A 20985-nucleotide genomic window follows, 5' to 3' on the forward strand; every position below is an offset into this window, starting at 1 on the left:
CAGAGGGAGACAGTTTTCACCCCTCTCTCTCTCTCTCTCTCTCTCTCTCTCTCTCTCTCGAAGCTCTCACCCTGACTTGATTAGTGCCAGCAGACTGTTTACTAGTCAAACTGTGTCAGTGTTCAGACAGAGAAAGTGTGTGTTTGTGTGTGTCCTCATCTGTGATTCAGCGCTTGGTCAATCCACACACACAATCTCCTGCACACACAATGACAGGAAAGGCTGAGCTACCCTAAAACAAACAAGGGCAGAAGGCGGAGAATATGTTGTCTGATTACATGTGATCTGAAGTGAGCTGTTGAGATTTGTGTATGCGTTGTATGTATGTGATTGCTGCCAGTCTAAAGGGGTGTTCACACATGTTCATGCTTTTATTTAATCAAGACTGGACTATTGTAATGCACAGGTGTAACTCAGTCTTCAGCTGGTGCAAAACGCTGTTGCTAGGCTTCTGACTGGTACCAGAAAATGTGATTCTATTTCTCCTGTGGAAGCCACAATCCACTGGCTTCCCGTTTTATACAGGATCCAGTTCAAAGTATTACAGTTTGTTTACAAGGCCTTGCATGATCTTATATTTCTGATTTTATTTCTCTACAACAGTCCTCCTTGATCTTCATGTTCATCTAACCGCATACAGTTAACTGTCCCCAGGTCATGTTTGAAATGAAAGGGTGTCAGAGCCTTTTCAGTCATGGCGCCAAGGCTTTGGAATACATTGCCATTTCTGGTCTTCTCCTATTTGATGATTTTAAATCTCGTCTTAAAACGTACCCGTTTGTTTTAGCTTTTAAATCGGTGTAAATGTTAGTATTGTTATGGTCATTGTCTTGTGTAGCTGTTTTATCTGGCATATTGTACAGCACTTTGGTCAATAGTTGTTGTTTTTATATGTGCTTAATAAATAAATATGACTGACGATCTGCAGCGTCAAACCAAACAAAAGTTATTGATTTTTTTAATAAGAGTTGATAATTTCCAGCAACGTGAGCAGCTGCAACTCTTGGTGTGTGTATCCAGCAATGCATCCAAGTAGGGATGCCCCGATACCATTTTTTTTTTTTTTTAATGAATGAGTACCAATACTTTAATTTTGGTAAACGCTGATACAGTGTCAGATACCTGTTGTTGTTGTTTTTTTCTAAAATCCATATCAACCTTTATTTAAATTTTAATGTTAAAATGGTATTTAAATAAATGGATTCATTAAAACCTTAATCAAATTAAAATATAACAATTAATTTTCAACATAATATAGTATAATTGTTTTTCTAAATGAAGTGCTTATATACAGAACCTCACAGCACAATCCAAAATACAACATTGGCGTTATTTTTTTGTCAAATGAACTGCTGCTTAACAGAGCATCACAGATGGTAGATACTGCTTAAATATAATACAATTACTACTGATTTATTATAATTAGTAGTATTGCAGTGAATATTACATAACTTTACAGTAGTGATATATTTCTGTCATACTTTTTTCTATAAATTTACTTTTCATTTTGACTGAGCTTTTATTTTGAAGTGTTTCTGTGTTGTTTTGACCAAAGAGTTCTGACGTTATGATGGCAGCTTCCCACTCTGGAAAAAACGGTCACAACATGACTCAAAGTGATTATATAACCATAAAAGGCTGCTATTTAATTAAAAAAGTATGAACTCTGTATGTGCCTCAATCTACAGAGTGAATATGCACTCGGTTTACTGTCATCTGTCAAAATGTCATCGATGCTAATGATGCTGTTTTCCCTGTATGAATCTTGGAGGAGCCTTAAAAGGTCTCTGTCTCCACACACTTGAATTACATGCAAATTATATATTTATCTCATCAAATCGCAGCTTTTGCAGTTAAATAATCTCCCTAGGACATAACATTATTTTAAATTGTGGGCTGAATGTTTACAAAAATCAGATGGTTTTTAGTTTCAGAGCTTTTTAACGAGTACCAGTACATGAGTATCGGGACATCCCTACAACCAAGTTAAGAAAAGTCTAAAGGGGGAGAGTTTAATTTCTGCACCAATAGCATCACCAAATTTAATGATTGTTTTTTTAAATTCAAGTGGTTTTTATTGTCGTTCAACCATATACAGTTAGTACAGTATACAGTGAAACGAGACAATGTTCCTCCAGGACCATGGTGCTACATAAAACAACATATGACAAACACAGAACCACATGAGACTACACAAACTAAATAACATAGCTAAAGTGCACGTGCAAACGTGTGCAAAAAGTACGGGACAGTACAATAAATTACTACAAATTAACAGGACAATAGGCACAGTGAGAGACAGTGCAGCACCGACCAGTACACAGTAGTGCAAATAGATGACAGTTTCTAAAAATGCCAAATGTAAACACAACATACTATGAGATGAGTGTTCTATGCACATTGCAGTTATTGAGGTAGCAGCCTCAATAATATAAACCGGTTAACCAAACACTTCCAACATCATCCATTGGACGGAAAACGGAGAGTCCCACCCCAAACTAATGCCATTGATGATGTTTCTATGTCAGGTCAAAATTCTCAAACAAACAGCATTGTTTTAATTGCGCCACAGTGTTTACACTTTTTTGGGAATCAACCTACGAGTATGAATACAAACTTATACTTGTCTATGCATATTAAAGTAATAATCCGGGTTCAATACCATGTGAAGTAGTTTAAATGGTTGTTCAAATCGTTTTATTTTTAATTTTTACAGGGTTCATTCCGCTATGATATAATGGCAATGAAGTTGTAAAATTGGGGGGGGGGGGGGGACTTCATGTAGAAAAGGTTTATAAGTGATTTTATCACTCTAAACTCATGTCAACACACATGTTGTTTACATCTTGTCTTGAAACCGTGAGTATTTTGACGTTTATGGACTGGCCCCATTCACTTCCTTTGTAAGTGCCTTAATGCAACCTCGAGTCAAAATTAATTTTAGTGTTAATTAACATTATGCCTCAAATGGTCGATTGGGCATAACTTGTATTGAACCCGGAATATTCTTTTAAGCTGGGGGTAGAAGTATTTTAACATCCAATTTTTTTTTTAAATACTTCACATTTTAACTTTATTTAAATGAATTACATTGGCAAGTCATGGTTTGCTAATCATTTTTCTTGTTAATTTATCATGGTGCTTAATGCACAATCACTTCCCATCCACAATGTGAATTTTTAGTGGCAATTAACCATGTCAAATTAGAAAGACATCGTAATTTTTACTGACAACTTTCAAAAGCTATGGCCAGTTGTGCAGCCCACTGATAGCATTAGGGCATCCGACTGTATGAACGGCCATTTCGACCAACAATAAAATCACTCTTTGACCTCCAGTGATAAAATTACTGTACATTTATGTGTGAAAGGGCATGAGAGAGTGTGCGTGTGCGTGTGCGCGCGTGTGAGCGTGTGTGCGTGCGTGTGTGTGCGCGCATATAGCTTATAGTAGGAGGCTGTGGTGGATACATTTCACTAAGCAAGTGTTCACAAGGTGACTGTTTAGCTAATGATTTTATCAGCAGCGGCATACTGTAGGGCAACAGATCATCTCATTGACATAGTGTCAACTGAGGTTTGAAGTTTAAAGACTTGAGATGTTAGTGTTTTAACAACTGATTTTTAACCAGAGGCACAGTGTCGTTCATGTGTCTCAAAGGCAGAGAAAGACCTGTCAATGTATTTTATTATTAATATGGGATCACCTTTGGCTTCGTAACTCTTCTCTGTTCTGCACAACGTTAATGACTAATCTTCCTCCTATCAAAGAGAGAGCGAGAGAGATTGACAAACTCCCCTCCCTCGTGGTGGACTCACTGTGTTAACAGACACCCACTTGAATAGCTCCATGATTCTAAAATTACAGCAGCCCACTCATGTTCCACAGACACGCCACTCACAGCACTGAACACATCAGAAATTGGGCCAGAAATATTTTGTAACTTTTTGATGATACTCAATATATACAGTATCTTTATCAGTAAATTTCACAGAACAATGTTTTTTTCTTGAGTCAGCAGCTAAGGGGTTGTAAGTATGGGTTTTAAATGTTCTACAATTTTCTGTTACTGTCTTGCATTGTGAAAAACTGCTCCAAACTATTCAATGGGAAGTATGTATGGGAAGCGTGATGAAAATCTTGAACAGTTTCAGACTATTCTGACTGCCCATTTGAGCAATTCATTGAAAAGAACTGACTTAAATCTGGCATCCCTAGTTCTGATTCTAAATATGTGACAGATAATATTTAAAAAGATTTTAGCCAGTCAACAATTCATCTTTATGAAATGATGATAGTAACCAACATTCACTAAAAAAAGTTCCAAACAAAACAACATTCAGGGCTAGACTAAAATCATTCAGGTCTCGAGCCACTGTTTTGAATGACATGAAAGAATCCTTTAATCAGTGTTTTGAAAAAATTTATTTAAGCAAACATTTTTGACATTTTGCTACTGTTTAGACATAAACGTAGGATAATCGGGTTTAAATCAAGAGGCTATTAGACGGAGTATTTCAATACAAGCTAAATCAACTGTATTTGTGGAATAATGTTGATTACCACAAAAATGAATTTAGCCTCATCCTCCTTTTCTTTAAAAGAAAAGAAAGAAATCGAGGTTACAGTGAGGCACTTACAATGGAAGTGAATGGGGCCAATATTGGGTTTAAAGGAAGAAATGTGAAGCTTGTTGTTGAAACTTAAAAAAAAATTGAGCTGTGACGTTTTAGGGTTTACTGTGTTGCGGCGTCGAAGTTGTAAAATTGAATATAGCTTCAAACAGAAAAGATTTGTTAGTGACTAATCACACTAAAATTGTTAATACGCATATTGTTTACATCTTCTTGCTATACTTTTAAACAGTGAGTATTTTAACATTTACGAATTAGCCCCATTTACTTCTATTGTAAGTGCCTCACTGTAACCCAGATTTTTGCTTCTTCATTTTTAAAGAAAAGGAGGGAGTTGAAATATTTAATATTTCTGGTAATCAACATTATACAACAAATCCCTTTGATTGACTTAACTTCGATTGAACCCAAAAATTCCTTTAAAATATATATTTGTGCTCTCATACTCATGAGTCATGACACAAGGAGTGGGCGCAAAGCTGGCCTACAGTCATAGTCTTTAGGAAACCATATAAACGCTCATTAAAATCTTTGCATTATTAACAATGTTTACTTTATATTTTAAAAGGATAAAATATTTAACACATCATCCAGCCTTACTTGAACACATAAAAACTTTGCTTTCAGTTGAACTAGAACGCATCCTCTTCTCTGTCAGCTCATGAAGGTCACTGTCATGTTGCTATCATTAATTAGATAATATAATATCTTCACATTATAGAACCTCTCACCAAAAATCACTTGTCTGGAGCATACTAAAGTGGCAAAATGTCACACTCTCCAGGGCGTGCGACATAAAGGTCTGCCATTTCTCTGAGATACATATTTCACGAAAGATTCTCTGTCTGAAATGATGGATTAGGAATGAGATATTCACCAGTTCTCCTTTTTTAGTAATGATATTACCTGTGTGTGTGTGTGTGTGTGTGTGTGTGTGTGTGTGTGCGTGTATTTATCACTTTGTGGGGACCAAATGTCCCCATAAGGATAGTAAAACCTGAAATTTTTGACCTTGTGGGGACATTTTGTCGGTCCCCATGAGGAAAACAGCTTATAAATCATACTAAATTATGTTTTTTGAAAATGTAAAAATGCAGAAAGTTTTCTGTGAGGGTTAGGTTAGGGGTAGGGTTAGGTTTAGGGGATAGAATATAAAGTTTGTACAGTATAAAAACCATTATGTCTATGGAAAGTCCCCATAAAACATGGAAACACAACAATTGTGTGTGTGTGTGTGTGTGTGTGTGTGTGTGTGTGTGTGTGTGAACATGTTTGTGTGGGAGATGTATGCGTGTATAGGTATGGGTCTCTTTGGAGCCCAGGCCTGTTTTGTGTAACAAGCCTCAGTCAAATTAATTAAAGCTACATTTAATTTGTGAGTGATATTTCTCTTGGTTTGTTCTCTTGGCTGTATGTGTGTTTGTCAGCATGTTGGAGCATGGTCTTTTGTGCAGAGACAGGTTTACATTCTGCAAACTGTGAAAGACTGGCGGTGTCTTTTGCTCTCTTTTATATTTTTCTTTTTTCCTTTTCTTGCGTTTTTGTGCTTGTGTGGATGGGCTGCAGTGAGTCACGTTCACAGGCTGCCCACTCCAGCTGTCATGATGGTAACTGACAGGGACATCAAAGCGAGAAAGACCGATAGAGGCGAGATAAACCGAAAGAGTGGGCTGCGGTCGCTTCACACACTGATTTTTAGACATTGTAAAAGACAGTTTTATATACGTGTGGGTGTGTGCGTACATGTGTACAGTATGTACTATGCGGAAGTTAATGTATGGCCGCTGGTAATCTCTGATTGCTGGGAAAGGGCAAAGTCCAAATAGTTTATCTATTAAAGCCGGGTTGAAGGTGTTTCTGTGTATGCATGCGTGCATGCTTTTATACAGGTTTGGCTATAGTTGCAATGGCCAATTTGTTTTGAAAATGTCCTCCTATATAGTGAACAAATGACTTTCCTTGCTTGTCCTTACTAATTGAAAAACTATTGAACCCTATGGCATCCCCTTTTAGATAGCTAAGCTGTGTGTGTGTCAATGTCACATGGAGGGATATTCATGATTGGCATGTTCTCAGTTTTTACAGTTTCTTTACTCCATAAGTGCATTCCAATACTGATGTTAACTGCCCTAGAACAAAACACTCACTAATGCTCTCATCTTTCTCTCTCCATCACTGTAGATGAATATAAGATTAAGGGAGTGGAGGAGGTGAAGTACATGCATGGAGAAGAGGACAGGGTGAACGCACGTAACCAAGAGAACCTGGTGAGATATTTGCACACACACCTGAAAAACTGTCATCCAGAATTTTTCCCTGTGGCATGGTGTCCTTTGCTGTGCAAAAGCTTGTTTTTTTTTTCTTATACATTGGGAAGAAAACTGTGTGTGTGTGTGCTTGGTACACACATGTGCAGACATGTTTTGAATGTGGGAGTGAGAAATTCTGACTTATTTTCCCCTGTCTCAGACTTTTGCTTTCATTTGTAGACACTCATATTACCAGTCAACATCACATTTTCATATTATTACATTGTTATTTTTTTGTGTGCACACATTCATTCAAATGTTCTCAGATATCTGGACTTGTCTGGATTGATGCTTTACTTAAGGAAGCATTGTCAACTTTATTCTATTGGACCCCCTCTAGATTGTATAGCCTTGGTATTAAAGACACACCCACCTGCTGGCGATGCCAATCAAAAGATGGGGACACAACCCGTGTTTTTTGGTGGGGTGTTAAGAATTTTGTTTGAGGTTTCAGAGTTTTATATGTGACTTATTGGGCACTCAAATTTCCCATATTTTACACCATGGGGCGGTCATTAATAGAGGGCATAAATACATAAGAAACTGGGTTCTAGCCAGTGTTGTGATCGGCAGACAGATTATCCTTAGGGGATGGAGGTCGGCTGGAGTGCCCTCATATTGGGAGTGTTGCACTGAGATGGGCAGGGTGGCAGCATTTGTAGAAATGTCAGATAGAAGGCTAGGCAACCTGGGGCTATTTAATACGAAGTGGGGCAGTTATTTGACCTTTTAGGAAGGCTGACAGGGAGGGGCAGTGGAGAGGGATTTATTATGTATATGCTCTGTTATATCAGGGACTAAATCTTTTAGCAGAAGTATATTATACATGTTTATTCAGTGTGATTAATTATATAAAAAATAACTCAATAAAAATTAACACAATAAATAATTCCCCTGGATCGGAATAAGGAATATTCCTACCATCTGAGCAATTTAAGCTTTAAGATCCATGTTTTCAGCGGGGGGCGGTAAGGGAAACACCAGCTGTATTGGCAACACGTAGCTGTAAAGAGAACAAACCACACTTAGGTTTGTGGCCATGTCTAGAAGGCAACCGTCCGGTTACCTGAAATCTCCCGAAAGCTGCATGCAGTTTTCACACACTGTGTTTGTGTTTACTTAGAGTCGTACAGTAACCCGATACCTACCCCTAACCGTAACCCTTCTACGGATACGTTAATGACTTGGCTAAGCTATTGATTTCAAATCAATATTTCATGTCTATTTATTTATTTAGCAAGTCATCTTGTAATATGTAGGAGTCGTTTTCACAAGACAAACACCAACATGTTTATCAGAACTCGCAAAACAGAGGTGAAAATCAGTGTGCTTCAAGACCCCTCCGCTCCACTTGCTGGGTTTATTTTGTGATAATGACCAGCCAACTGTACATGATCCTTTACATAGCACAGCCTTTAGTACCTTATTGCTTAAATAATACATCAACCTCTTATTTCAAAACACCAAGGAAAGCCTCATTTTCCATGATATGTCCCCTTTAAACTGCCCAGCCTAATGAAGTTGTACAGACAGAGCAGGTGTTCCGATACCCATGTCCAGATTAGAGGGAGTTTGAGGAGAATAGAGAGATAGTTAAAGAGAGGGCAGCCCTTTTTATATCTCTCACAGTCTCTCTAAGGAGGGCAGCATTCTCATTAGCAGTGGCTAGAGAAGGTCACTCCCAGGGCCTCTGTATCACACTGTGCTCCAGCAGGGAAGCTGGTTTTGGACCAGGTCCAGGAGGTGGAGGGGCCCACGCTCAGGAGGGCCACCAGGGAAGGGCGGCGGAGGCTGAATTGGCTTTGTTATGAACAGTAGTAAGTGAAAACTTGTTCTTTCCGGGTGTGTTTCAGGAGAAAAGCTCAACACAGCACAGGACCAAACAGCACAAAGAGGTGCCTGGGCCCAACGCCAACAGGACGAAGTGAGTGGATTTATAAATGTCTTTCTGTTTACGGTATGCATGCGTTTCTGTTTGTTTTACATGCGTGTCTGTGTGGGTGAGGGCATTTAAATTCTTGCTCTGCTGAAAACGTGCCAAACGTCTGAAAATTGTGTGTGGTTTGTTTTGCCTTGTTGGCCTGCCTTATCCCCTCAGGGATCTCATTTGCATTTTCTATTTGTGTTTAATGAGCCATATGTTTCAAAACGTATTGTATGTAAACATGTGTTTGTCTTCGATTGATATTTTCAGTTTCAAAGTGCTTCATGGGCAACTGATGCTTTGCCGATACTAGAAACAATAACAGAAAAAGTGAATCAATTAATAAATAGAAAATAAAATAATTAAAATAAGAATAACAATTAATAACTTTCTTTGCTAAGTCATTAAAAGAATAGTTCACCCAGCCATCGTTTGCTTACCCTTGTGTTTCAAACCCGTTTGATTTCGAATGCATTTGTTACTTGCATGGAACACATGCGTATTCCATGCAATCAAAATGAATGAGGACTGAGGCTGTAGAGCCCCCAAAATTAAAAGCTCTATAAAATTAGTCCATGAGACTCATTTAATGCAGAGTGACACTCCAAGTCTAATGAAGCCTTAGGATGGCTTTGTGTAAGTAATGGATAGAAATGTAGATTATTTGCTGAAATTAAGGTTATCTTGATGCCCTCAAATCTCATTTATACTTCATTTGTGTTCAATTCAAACATGATGCATCAAGACGCATTGAGCCAGGTTTGACAATAATGACATCATTCATCATTGGTTCTCATCTGCAATCATGATGCATTTTAATGTTTTGATCTGAACATAAGTACAAATAAGCTTTTTTTTTTTTTAGCTGAAAACAATTTCATCACACACAGCTATTGTACAGCTTCAGAAGACTTGGAATAATGCCCACAAGTCTTCTCAAACTACATGGTATTTATTCTTTTGGAGCTTTATTTTAGTCAAGAAATAATACAGGTGGGTCAATGACAGAATTTAGATTTTTGGATGAACTGTTCCTTTAAGAACATTTTATGTAATGCTTGCCTGAGCAGTAGTTATTTTTTTATAAATTAATATGAAAGTATATTGTTTCATGACATTATGTTTCAAGATATTACTAACTATTATAAAGACATTTTCACAGGGCATTTATTAAAATACAAATTGCCACAAAGAAAAAAAAGAAATATGGTCACCAAAGCATCTGGAAATATCTATTTATTTAGCTTTGTGCCAATGTTTGCATATGCAAGTGTGTTTATGTGAATCTGGGGTTATGTTAATTAAGAGCGAACAGATCATTCTTTTTTTTTGGAGTATGATGGAGTATGATGGCGATGGAGTAACACTCAGTTAATGTGCTGTGTGTGTGTTTGTTTGGAGGCAAGAGTTTATGGTCCCTGCTGTAATGTCTCTATAAAATTATTCCTTCCCAGCCACTCTGCGTTGTGTGTGTGTGTGTGTGTGTTCTTTATGCTTGTTGTAATGGAAAATTCTAGTGTATTTGTTGCTTCTCTTCTCCTGCCCCCACTAACTTCCTCTTTTTCTCCCTCTCTTTCTCTCAGCATACATACGTCAGAGAGTCAGCAGGAGTTCTTCAGAATGCTGGATGAGAAGATTGAGAAGGTGAGCGAGGGAGTAATAGAAAGAGGCACAGAAAGTAAAGGATGCTGCAGATGGGTTAGATATTTTAAAGGGCCAGCGCACACCATGCAAACACTCCAAGAAAGGCTTATTGATATAGATTGTGACATTTAAAGGATTGTCTTGTCATTTCACCATCTGCTTTGCCTGTCTGGTACTTCCTTTAAACCTCTGGCGATAAAATAAAAATTATGTATGCATGGCTCTGCTTTGTTTTTTTTTCTGAACTTCCCTCTTTCTCTCTGCCACCCTTATCTGTATTTGTGTGTCCCTTGAGGTCTGGGATCAATTGTTCTAAATGTAATCACATTTTAGACCATCTTTTTGTTTTTGAGTTGCTTAAAATGCAAAATGGATAAATCCTACACATTGTTTGCAAAAAGCAAAAAAATCAGTTTTGAGAGGTTAGATTAACTGTTTGGTCCTGTTTCACTTGTGTTGGACAGTTTTAAAGGGATAGTTTTCCCAAAAATGGAAATTTGAGAATTTATGCCATCTCGATTTTGAAGGAGATGCATGTAAGATGATTTTATATACATACAATGCAAGTCAATGTATTCCAAACCTTTCAAGTTCGAAAAAAGACATTAGGTGACTTGATAAAGGTAATCAATGTGACTTTAGTGGTTTAATCCATGACTTCTGAAGATTTATGATCCGTTTTGGGTGAGAAACGGACCAAACTCTTTTATTATAAATGTAAACATCTGCAGTCTTCGTGGCACATGTATGAGAGATGGTTTGTTTCTCTCTCAAAACAGATCGTAATGCTTCAGGAGACATTAATTAAACCTATCAAGTCATATGGATTACCTTTATGCTACTTTTATGTCCTTTTTGGAGCTTCAATGTTTTGGACCACATTGACATGCATTGTATGGACCAAAACACCTCATATATTCTTCAAAAAGTATTTGTGTTCAGCAGAGATCAGAAAGTCATTAAAAAAATCTGAGAATTATAATTTTTTAGGTGAACTGTTCCTTTAAGAGCTTCTTTACTTTACCTGTCTCTCTTTTTCTTATTATTCCCCAGGGTCGGGACTACTGCTCGGAGGAAGAGGATGATGTGACATAGCAGAGAGGTCTCGATTCGTGACAAAGATGGAAAGAGAGTGAGAGCGAGAGAGAGAGAGAGAGAATGAACTCAAATCAGTGTCTCCTATGTCTGTAAAACTCAGTTTGAGACATAGTATGTGTGCGAGAGTGTGTGTTTGTCAGAGTAAAAGCAAGCAGGACTATTCCACATCGGCTGTTGCACCCTGGACCCCTCTCCTCTTGGGGTTGCCCTGCTTGGAGATCTAGATGGTTGGATGAAGAAGCAACAGCTTGATTGACTTATTATCGACAGACTCACTCTGACTTGATATTGGGACCCTGCCCCCTTCAATCCTTTCCTTCTCTGTGCTCCTACGGCCAGCATTGAACCGGCCTCCTTTCTCAGCTGTGACGGAGGGCCTCGTCTAGCCATTTGTGAAAGAGATATTATGTAGAGGAAAGATGAAAGGATATGGAGAGCAGAAAGACACCATGCCCCTCCCAGTCCTTTTTTAAGTGGCAGGCCAGAGAAACACTGACATGGAGGGAAGAGAGGATAGCTTACATCACATCCTCTGGAGACAGTGGGGGATGAATGTAAAGATGGAGTGTTGTGGGGGTTTTCCAGGTGGGAAGGTGGAAATGCAAAAGAGAGCTATTTTATTAGAAGCAATTATATGAACGAACATTGATATTTTGATAAGAGCGACGTGGACGAGTTTTTTGTTTTTTTTGTTTTTCAAAACTGATATGGACCTTTTTGCCTTTTTGAAGGACCTTTTTTAATTTGTGGAGGTTGGTTGTTTGTTCCATTTTGTATGTTTTTTTCCCTTTAGCATATTTCAACGCCCTCCTCAAACTAGTGCTGTAAAGGTCAGGATTGTGCGGTGACCCCATAACACACTCGCATAAACACACACAAAGACTTGCAGCTAAAATATATTACCACACCCTCTTTTCACACACACAAGTTCGCACTTTCTATTTGTATATCCTGCCATTATTTAAGTTCTCATAAATGGGCAGAAGGCAGGACAGTCTAGTTACCAACTGTTTTCTGTTGCCCACACACACACACATACATATCCTTTACAGCCAGTCATATAGGCAACAATTTACTCACAGATCCATATTGACTGTTTATGCTGCTCTGTTAATACAGGTAATGGGACTGTGATAAGTGTAGCAGAGAGCTAGGATTGTCTAACTGTTGTTTTTGTGTGTTTAACATGGCTGTGTTTGTGTTAATCTGTGTCAGAGTCAGGACTGACTGTGTTAATCTTTGTTGATGGGATGTCTGTCTCAGAAAAGGGGTTGATCATTGTTAGCCTTGTGTGAAAGGTGTTCATCATAGCCCTGTTTAGCTGCAGGGTTTCTTTTTCTTTTTTGTTTGCCATTATCCTTTCTCTGTCCATCACCCTGCTTATTTCTCTCTGTAGTATTTTAGCGTTCAGGCTGGTCTCTGACTCTGAAACAGTATGAGGTGGGGTGGGGGTCATTCCGGCGACACAGCGCTGGCCAGGCATCCGTCATCATGGTTACTGGATTGAATCCTTTTTAAATTTTATTTTCAGTGTTTTCTTTTTCTATTAAAGAAATAAGACACGTGAGCTTTTGCTTTCTATTTCTGAGTGCTATCTTACTGATTCATTGCTTGGCGCGTGTAGGTATTGCTGGCACCATTAATCCATTCCAGCGTCATATTTCCTGTTGGTGGTCTGACTCATAACGTTAAAAATACTTTAATGGTACTGAGGTAGAGTTTCAAATGCACATATGTGAAGATTACATATCTGGGTTAACATATTAAACCTAACAAATATACAACATGTTGTAGAAAAGGCTGCCCAGCGTATCCCGTTTATACCGAAATTCTACGTGGATGAGGCATTTGGAACAGCTGTTAAACTAACAACAAGAAGCAAATGCGCCTCTGTCTTATTTCAACACACTTGATGACGTTTGTCTCCATCTGCTGGTCGAAGAGCGGAACAACACCAGAAATCTCAACAGGCGCGTAACGCCTCAGAGCAACGTTACACGGCCATCTGAAATGTTTTGACCGGTCGCTCTGGAAGCGCGAGACTGCTTTGGTGGTTTTTCATGCCTGTAAGACTGACTATAGCGTGAGCCAATAGCATTCGTCTGCAGCCTGTTTAGGAGCATATCATTAGGGTCGTTCGAGATGAGCAAACTCTGAGCAGTAATGTGCTTATTTTATTATTAAAGCGATTATTTAGCAGAGATGGGCCACTTCTATTCATATGAATGGGAGAAAGAGGGAGTTCGCGCCCAACTGTCAACGGATGTAGAAAGGAAGTCCCGCCTTACGGTTAAAAGAGCCAAACACATTTTAGATGCAGACATCGCCTGTCAATCAAACTTTAAAACGCGCGTGCGCATTAGCTATACAAGCCGGGAAAATTGCGGTTGTTTTGTGTAATATGAGTAAAATAATCACAGTTAAAGATTCCAGTATTGTTAATTTTACTGCTGATTTAAAATATGTTCTTTGATCTTAATATTGATCAACCGTTTTAGAGATTTTGGTCATTTTCCATTCAAGTGGCTAGCATGACTGGAAATAGCCTCCCGACAGCGTTCCAAACATGGCCGACAGTGGAATGACTTGCTAGAGTGACTTTGGTGTTGTGTGCGACTTGTTATGATGTCATGCTTGAGTCGACGTATGCCAAAAACTCTCGCGACGTCATGGTGGCCGCAGTTGCTCTCCCCCGACAGAGGTGACTAAAGGCACGATGGGAAACGACTTGCTGACGACACAGCTTTTATTGCTTATGTTGAGCAGTGCTCAGTGATGTTTTGTTATCTTCTAAAATGTTTTATTTTTTTTTTATCTCTAAAATCATTGTTGTATGTGTATAAATTATCTGTGAATATTCCCAACACTATAACAGTAAGATATTTGAATGGGATATGTGATTTTTATCATATTTCTGTAATATCTCAAACATGTGTCTTCATTCATCTAAAAATGGATGGAAAGACACGTCTCATTGGCGAAATTAAATAACAGGTACATTAAATGTGGAGTACGTCATTTTAATCCAATACACGTTTTGTCAAATTCCATGAATATCTCTATTCTGTGTACGCTGAAAAAAAAATCCGCTGTTTGTACACAGCCCTGGCTCTGTAAATGGTAAAATAAACAAAGTGGATCAGAATGATCCACACAAGTGAATTTGGGGGCGGAGCTTCTGAAGGGAGGGGTGTGTTTGTTTAGGTGTTGAGTTCAAATATCAACCGTCTTAGGAATTGCTTACGCCACCTTTAAGTGACTTTTTCATATTTATTTTCATTTTTAAAGCAACAGATTTCAAATTACATCCACTTTATCAGCAAATGAACGTGAATCCTGTGATATCTGCCTATTATCTCAAAGGTGTCAGATCGACTACGAGATGTGAGAACTTTTCCGATTTGACATATTTCATATTTCACTCCTTCCCTGACTACAGCCGTCTACTCTTGTCTACTTTCAAGGTGAGGCGTTTGGCTTCTCAAATGAGCCTATTGGTTTCACCCGTTGAACGAATACGCCCCTTCACTGAAGTTTGAGTCTGAACGAGATAAGACGTCCCGCTTTTCCACTATCGGGCCAGTACGAGCTAGGGCCATAAACTGGTAAGCCATGGCCAAAAGCATCGGATCTCGTGCCGCGAGACCAAAATCTCTCTGCATTCCCACCATCGGGCCAAAAGCCCCATAGTTTTTTTTTTTTTTTTTTGACAGTGCCTCACCGGAGTATGTAGCTGTCATGAAGCGATGGTCCAATGTTTGTTTTGTTGATATCATTAACACTGAGTTGTGACAGCCAATAACTGCACAAGTTGAGCCTGAAGGTATTTTTTAGTCCAAATAACACTTAAATGGTTATTCTCAGTCTGAATCACTTGTTTTGGTAGTTTTAACCAGAACAACACAAAACAGGCAGTTAGGATCACCATGTCCCCGCCCAGTGGTTGCTCAGTAAAACTGGGGATAGCTTTTTCCCTAAGTGAGATCTTAACTGAAATTGCTGTGAAAACAAAGCAAATAAGATAGCATTCCAATGTTAGGATGTTCCTGTATCATGCCACCTGTATCACAAATGCTTGCATAGCAGCAAGTTATGTCAGTTATGTTGCTAGGAAATAGTCAATCGGGAGTGTTGCAGTTTTGGTTGTATAAACATCATTTTCCAAGCATATGGCAATGAAATTGCTTCATGGTTGGAGTTTAGAGAATTCAAGTAGGAATATTCCACAACCAATTTGAATGAAACACAGCATAAGTGTCTCACTGAACTCTGCCTTTGACTTTGACCATGCCTAAATCCTCACTTGGCCTTCTCTGGTAGTGGGAATTCAACTGACCTTGGCACCAGGAGCATGTCTTCATTTGGCCTGACAGTGGAAATGTGGCCATGAATAAAATGAACTGTTCATGAATGTATTGGTACAATTGATCATGAACAAAATGCACAGCATCATCATTAATAAGGATCAGCTGAACAACTAAAGGAGAGGAAGAGGCAAGTCGTTTGTTCAATTCGACAGTCTCATTCCAGAAGAAAATGGACTAGATTAATTATGAATACAATGGCGTGATAAACAAATTATTACAATTAGATTCATACTTTATTAAAGCTAATAATTATTTTTAGTTGTCTTTTTTTATTTATTTATTTTTTGTATAGCTTGATTAAAAAGTAATGCTCAGCAGTTCAAAATATGATAGAAATGCTTTGTTGTCATTTGTAGGATGCTTAAATGATGCTTAAACACTCTGCAGTACTGAAGTATCTTAGTAGAATTGAGGCACAAACTGTAATAAATTATATTAGACTTGTTTCTATCATAAAGAACTCTTGCGTTTTCCTCCTTCAAAGCTTAAAGGGTAACTAAACCCTAAACCAACTTTTTTTAGTTAATGATCTGTAAGAATGGGGCTTTATTAGTAGCCTACTGGTCATTGATTCAAGTAATTTTTTTTTGACATTTGTGTATAAAGTGTTTTAATTCTACAATATATGGTGTAAAAACGTCTGAGTGCTGCCCTCTTCAGGTTGAACGGTGGCTACTGCAGTTGAATTTTCCTATTGGCTGTTTGCGGTACTTCGTGATGTAAGCGGTGACAACTGACATAAGCAGGTTCCAGCTCACCACGCCCTTGGTACGAGCTACCACGCCCATGGCAGTATAAAAACCATCTCGTTTCGTCAAAACCACTGTAGCGAGTCAGGAGTTGGAATTGCGAGTATTGAAAATGATCAGGATAGAGTATTTTAGCATCTATTTAGCATAGCATTTATATAGTTATTTAGATTATTTCGTGTAGCCTAGGTAGTTAATTAGCATATTTGTTAGTGTAGTATTGTTAGAAGCATTGTTAGTTAGTAGCATAGTATTGCGTCAGTTAGGATAGCTTCAAGTTAGCGTAGATTATCTGTATTTAGTACAGTGGTCAGGATGGTACGTAGGTGTAATGTTGCTGGTTGCAACAGCACTGCTGGACTGTATTGCTTTCCATATAGACTTGGAAATTAGGCGCCAGGGGTTGCACGTCCTTGTTCTGGAAGACCGCGAGTTCCCGCCTAGAGCTGTAGGAGTGTGCAAACTGTATTTTACGCGGGATTGCTTCTCCAACGCAATGGAGGTGGAAATGGGCTTCTCCAAAGAGCTCGCGCTGAAAAGCGACGCAGTGCCAAACGCTGCTCCTCCTGCATGGACTCCACCACCTCAGCGGCGTCTTGAGGTGAGTGATCATATATATTTGAATCACAATTTATGGTTAGGCTAAAGTTAATCCTCTGGGGCCGACAAACGCGCGTTCGCGATGCGGGAGTGTTAAACGTATTGCACCCTTATACATTGTATTACGGTATTGACTACCTGTATAGTTTTATTTGGAGGTATATGGTTTTGTACATGATGACGTTACGCTTTACGTCACATTCTTCTAAGTTGAGAGAACAGCTAACTGATGTTATGTTCAAGTGAAGCTTGCTAAATAAAAATCCTGCTAAAAGGATAAACATCACTGAACAGCGTTTCGTTTGTTTTTCCTGCACGCGAGTGAAGGTGAATGCGCAATCGGATGCTCAACAGGGAGTTAAAACCGCAGTTTGAGCCAGCGGCTCGAATTGATATGGATCCGGCCCTGTGTCCACAGACAATTCACCCTCCTTCACTTCAGGTGAAGGTGGGGGAGAAAGGTCCTCGACTTCAAAAGACCGCTCCGTGGCAAAGCTACTTGCGTCACTCCAGTCACTCCATTTTAGAGTCTGACAGCAGCTGTCAATTAATCTGTCACTACGGGTCTCAGGTGCACGCTCATCCCCGCCCTCGGTTCGTCCCCTCTATCCCCGCTGGGGTCTGCCCACTTTTCGAGCATTTTTCAAATATTGCTTGTGGGTGGAGTCAGACTCTGAGCAGGGGTTTAGTTACCCTTTAAAAGACGGCAATTTGTTCCCATCTACTTACACAAAAGCGTAATATACAGACATGATCAGTGAACGAATCAATAAACTAATCTGAATTAATCTTTTGGTGAACAGATAAAAAAAAAAGACTTGAGTCAATGAGATGAATCAAAATACCCACCACTACTGGATAGGGTAGGCCTACTTATGACAAGTTCTCTGAGCCAATGGATTTATCCACTGATGTAAGATGAAGTTGGCTAAAATGTAACTTCACACAGATTTTCTTCTTTGTGTTAGCCCCTTCCAGGAGAGAGAGAGAGAGAGAGAGAGAGAGAGAGAGAGAGAGAGAGAGAGAGTGTGTGTGAGTGCTGGCTTTGCTTGTCATGTTGCACTGCCAACATGAGCTCACAGCTATTACCTAACTCAGCCCTCTCTCTCTCTCTTTCTGTCTTCATTCATCTGCTCATATATCTCTCACTTCTCTTTCCATCCCCCTCTCCTCCATCAATCATGCACTTCCTGCATGCCTGGCACTGCCTTCATTTCAACTAAACAGCCTCAAACCCTTGAGTCCATCTCCTGTATATATCTGACACATTGTGGTTCTTTGATTACACCCTGGTCGCCACTCACTCATCTTTTTAGAAACATTCCCACCAGAACTTCAACTAGCCACTTGTACTTCTCTCATTCATCACTCCCTTCAAGTGACAGTTTAGTCAACTTATGCCGCAGACCAGACTATCAGCCGATTTTTTCCGGGGCTTCAGCCCCGAATGTTTTGAGTGTAGCCACGAATGTATTTTGAAATGTTGACTGACAAATATGAAACCGGACAATAGCCTATGTAAACCCCCGTAATCATAAATTGCCTAATTTCATTGTGCTTTGGCTTTGCACATACTGCATACAGCCTGTAAAATAGACATAGGTCTTAAAAATAATCTAGCCTATAGAATAAGTTTCTTTGCTGTCGGTAGCCTATGGGCTACTCCGTTTCTTCCTCTCTGTTGAATATGCAGCAGGAAGGGGAGGAGTTGACATCAATTAACGTTTATTTTGGCAAGTTAACAGCAGTTAGCAGGAAAGACAGCAAAAGTGAAGCAAATGAGGCTTTGGGGATTTTTCCGAAAGAAGTCAGTGGGTAGCCAGGAACACTAGTTTTATCCCACTGCACTTGTAACGAGAGCCAGCAGGTAGATGGCTATGCAGTGTGTAAACCTCACTCACCTGACCTCAAAAGGTGTACAAATGACCGACCCAAATTGTTAGCTCCTTGTTAGCGCATACGCCTCTCACGCCGGAAACGTCAGATCGAGTCCTGTTCGTAGCGTACTTTTCTTCTTTATCATGTGTTGTTTTCTCTAAGGATAACCAATGAGCATTAACATAATGTATGTGTGACTTGATTTGTGATATTAGTTTGTAGGAAATAATACACTTTGATTTGATTAAATGGTTTTGTAGAGTGTAGCAAAGATGAGCTACAGACTGAGGAGCAGCAGCAGCAGCTGTGCCAGAATCAGGCATGGAAACTGGTAACAATAAATAAGTCACTTTACTTTACAGAAAGTTAAAAGTGAAACATTGTTTATCCCAATGCTCCTAATGATCCTAATGAAAGGATTTTGATAGATGAACATTGAGAATTATGTACAGTTCGATGCGTGTCAATAAACATAGAATAAAGTAATTCCTGTATTCCTTTAATTTAAGATCTTATACATTTATTTTTTTATATTAAAAATGTTTTTTTTACCTCACTTTACTCACTATAATATAACTCTTTTGTGATGACTTTATGGTAATGTACATGAAAATTCAAGAATCATGATAGATATTAGGGCAATCCCACTGATCTGCTCTTCCCAATACATTTTCTTCAATGGTATTGGTCTACAATTTGACATATGTAGCACTTGATGAATTAGTTGTTTGAAGCTGATTTGCAATGCATTATGTGCTGTATCTATTCTTTTGCATCACAGATGATTCGGGGAGGAGAGAGGAGGATGAGTTAGTCGAGGATAGTACTAGAGTGGAAGATTTAGGAACTGTAAACAGGCCCAGCCAGAGCAAAACTCAAAGAATACCCTCTCACCAGCTTTGGACTACAGGGAAGTGGTTTCTAGTGTGAAAATAAAATTGTCTGGGCTAAGCCCCGTATGTCCTTCAATGCTGGAAACACCTCTGCCGCAGACAGAATACAGGACCTCCTTTCCTGATATGCAACAATATTACTCGAATCTAGTGAATGCATTGTTTGGGGAACTAGACATTAACAGAATATTAACTTCTCTGCAATTTTTTCTCACAGTACCCTTTATTTGTACCTTATCTCTCATTAAATGTACATATTAGTACCTTAATGTGTAATTACTGTATGACCCAGTGAGGGTATAACAGCAGTAGTTGCACCCTATGTGATCACAAACAGACCCGACCACCTTCTTTTTCTGACAGTGATTATGTATATGGCCTTATACTGTTGCTTAACATGGTAAACTATTTAAATGCTAACTGAGGAAAAAATAAATATAAAAAAAGACATTCAAACAAAAAAGCAGTAAATATGAGATAAAAACAACACACACACACACATTTTTTTTGTAAATGATTTTAGCCAATTTCAGAGGCTTTTAAATCTTATAAATAAAACTGATCCATCACTATTATCTAAAATTGGTATAAATTAAAAATCTTTATCTGTATTGTTTCTGTAACATTTTAGCAGAGGGATTCAATTTTTGTTTTGACATACTGTAGATACAATTAAAGGTTATCTTCACCTTAAAGGATTGTAACATTGAAATGCCCTAACAGAATAAATCAGTGAGGGTCAAGAGGGTGAACATTTAGATGTGACATTTTTGTAAAATGTATTACAAAATTACCACAAATTAACCCAACCAACTCCTGATCTGTTCCAGTCTTTTGTCTGTTCCAACTGATACCGGTCTCCAGAAATATATCTCTGTTTCTGCTAACA

The 20985-nt window shown here is 38.7% G+C and overlaps 1 protein-coding gene across 1 annotated transcript in view; it reads left to right on the forward strand.

The window, feature by feature from the left end:
• zgc:92140 (uncharacterized protein LOC447854 homolog) overlaps window positions 1–14582 on the forward strand; it is a 44486-nt gene extending 29904 nt beyond the window's left edge. The window contains exons 3-6 of the mRNA XM_052108743.1: window positions 6816–6901; window positions 8797–8867; window positions 10451–10511; window positions 11565–14582. Coding sequence (XP_051964703.1) covers window positions 6816–6901; window positions 8797–8867; window positions 10451–10511; window positions 11565–11606 — 260 coding nt within the window. The 3' untranslated portion in view covers window positions 11607–14582. The remainder of the gene's footprint in view (window positions 1–6815; window positions 6902–8796; window positions 8868–10450; window positions 10512–11564) is intronic.
• The last annotated feature ends 6403 nt before the right edge of the window (window positions 14583–20985 follow it).

Source organism: Xyrauchen texanus, chromosome 37 (genome assembly GCF_025860055.1).
Source record: "Xyrauchen texanus isolate HMW12.3.18 chromosome 37, RBS_HiC_50CHRs, whole genome shotgun sequence".
In the NCBI taxonomy this organism is placed as follows: domain Eukaryota; kingdom Metazoa; phylum Chordata; class Actinopteri; order Cypriniformes; family Catostomidae; genus Xyrauchen; species Xyrauchen texanus.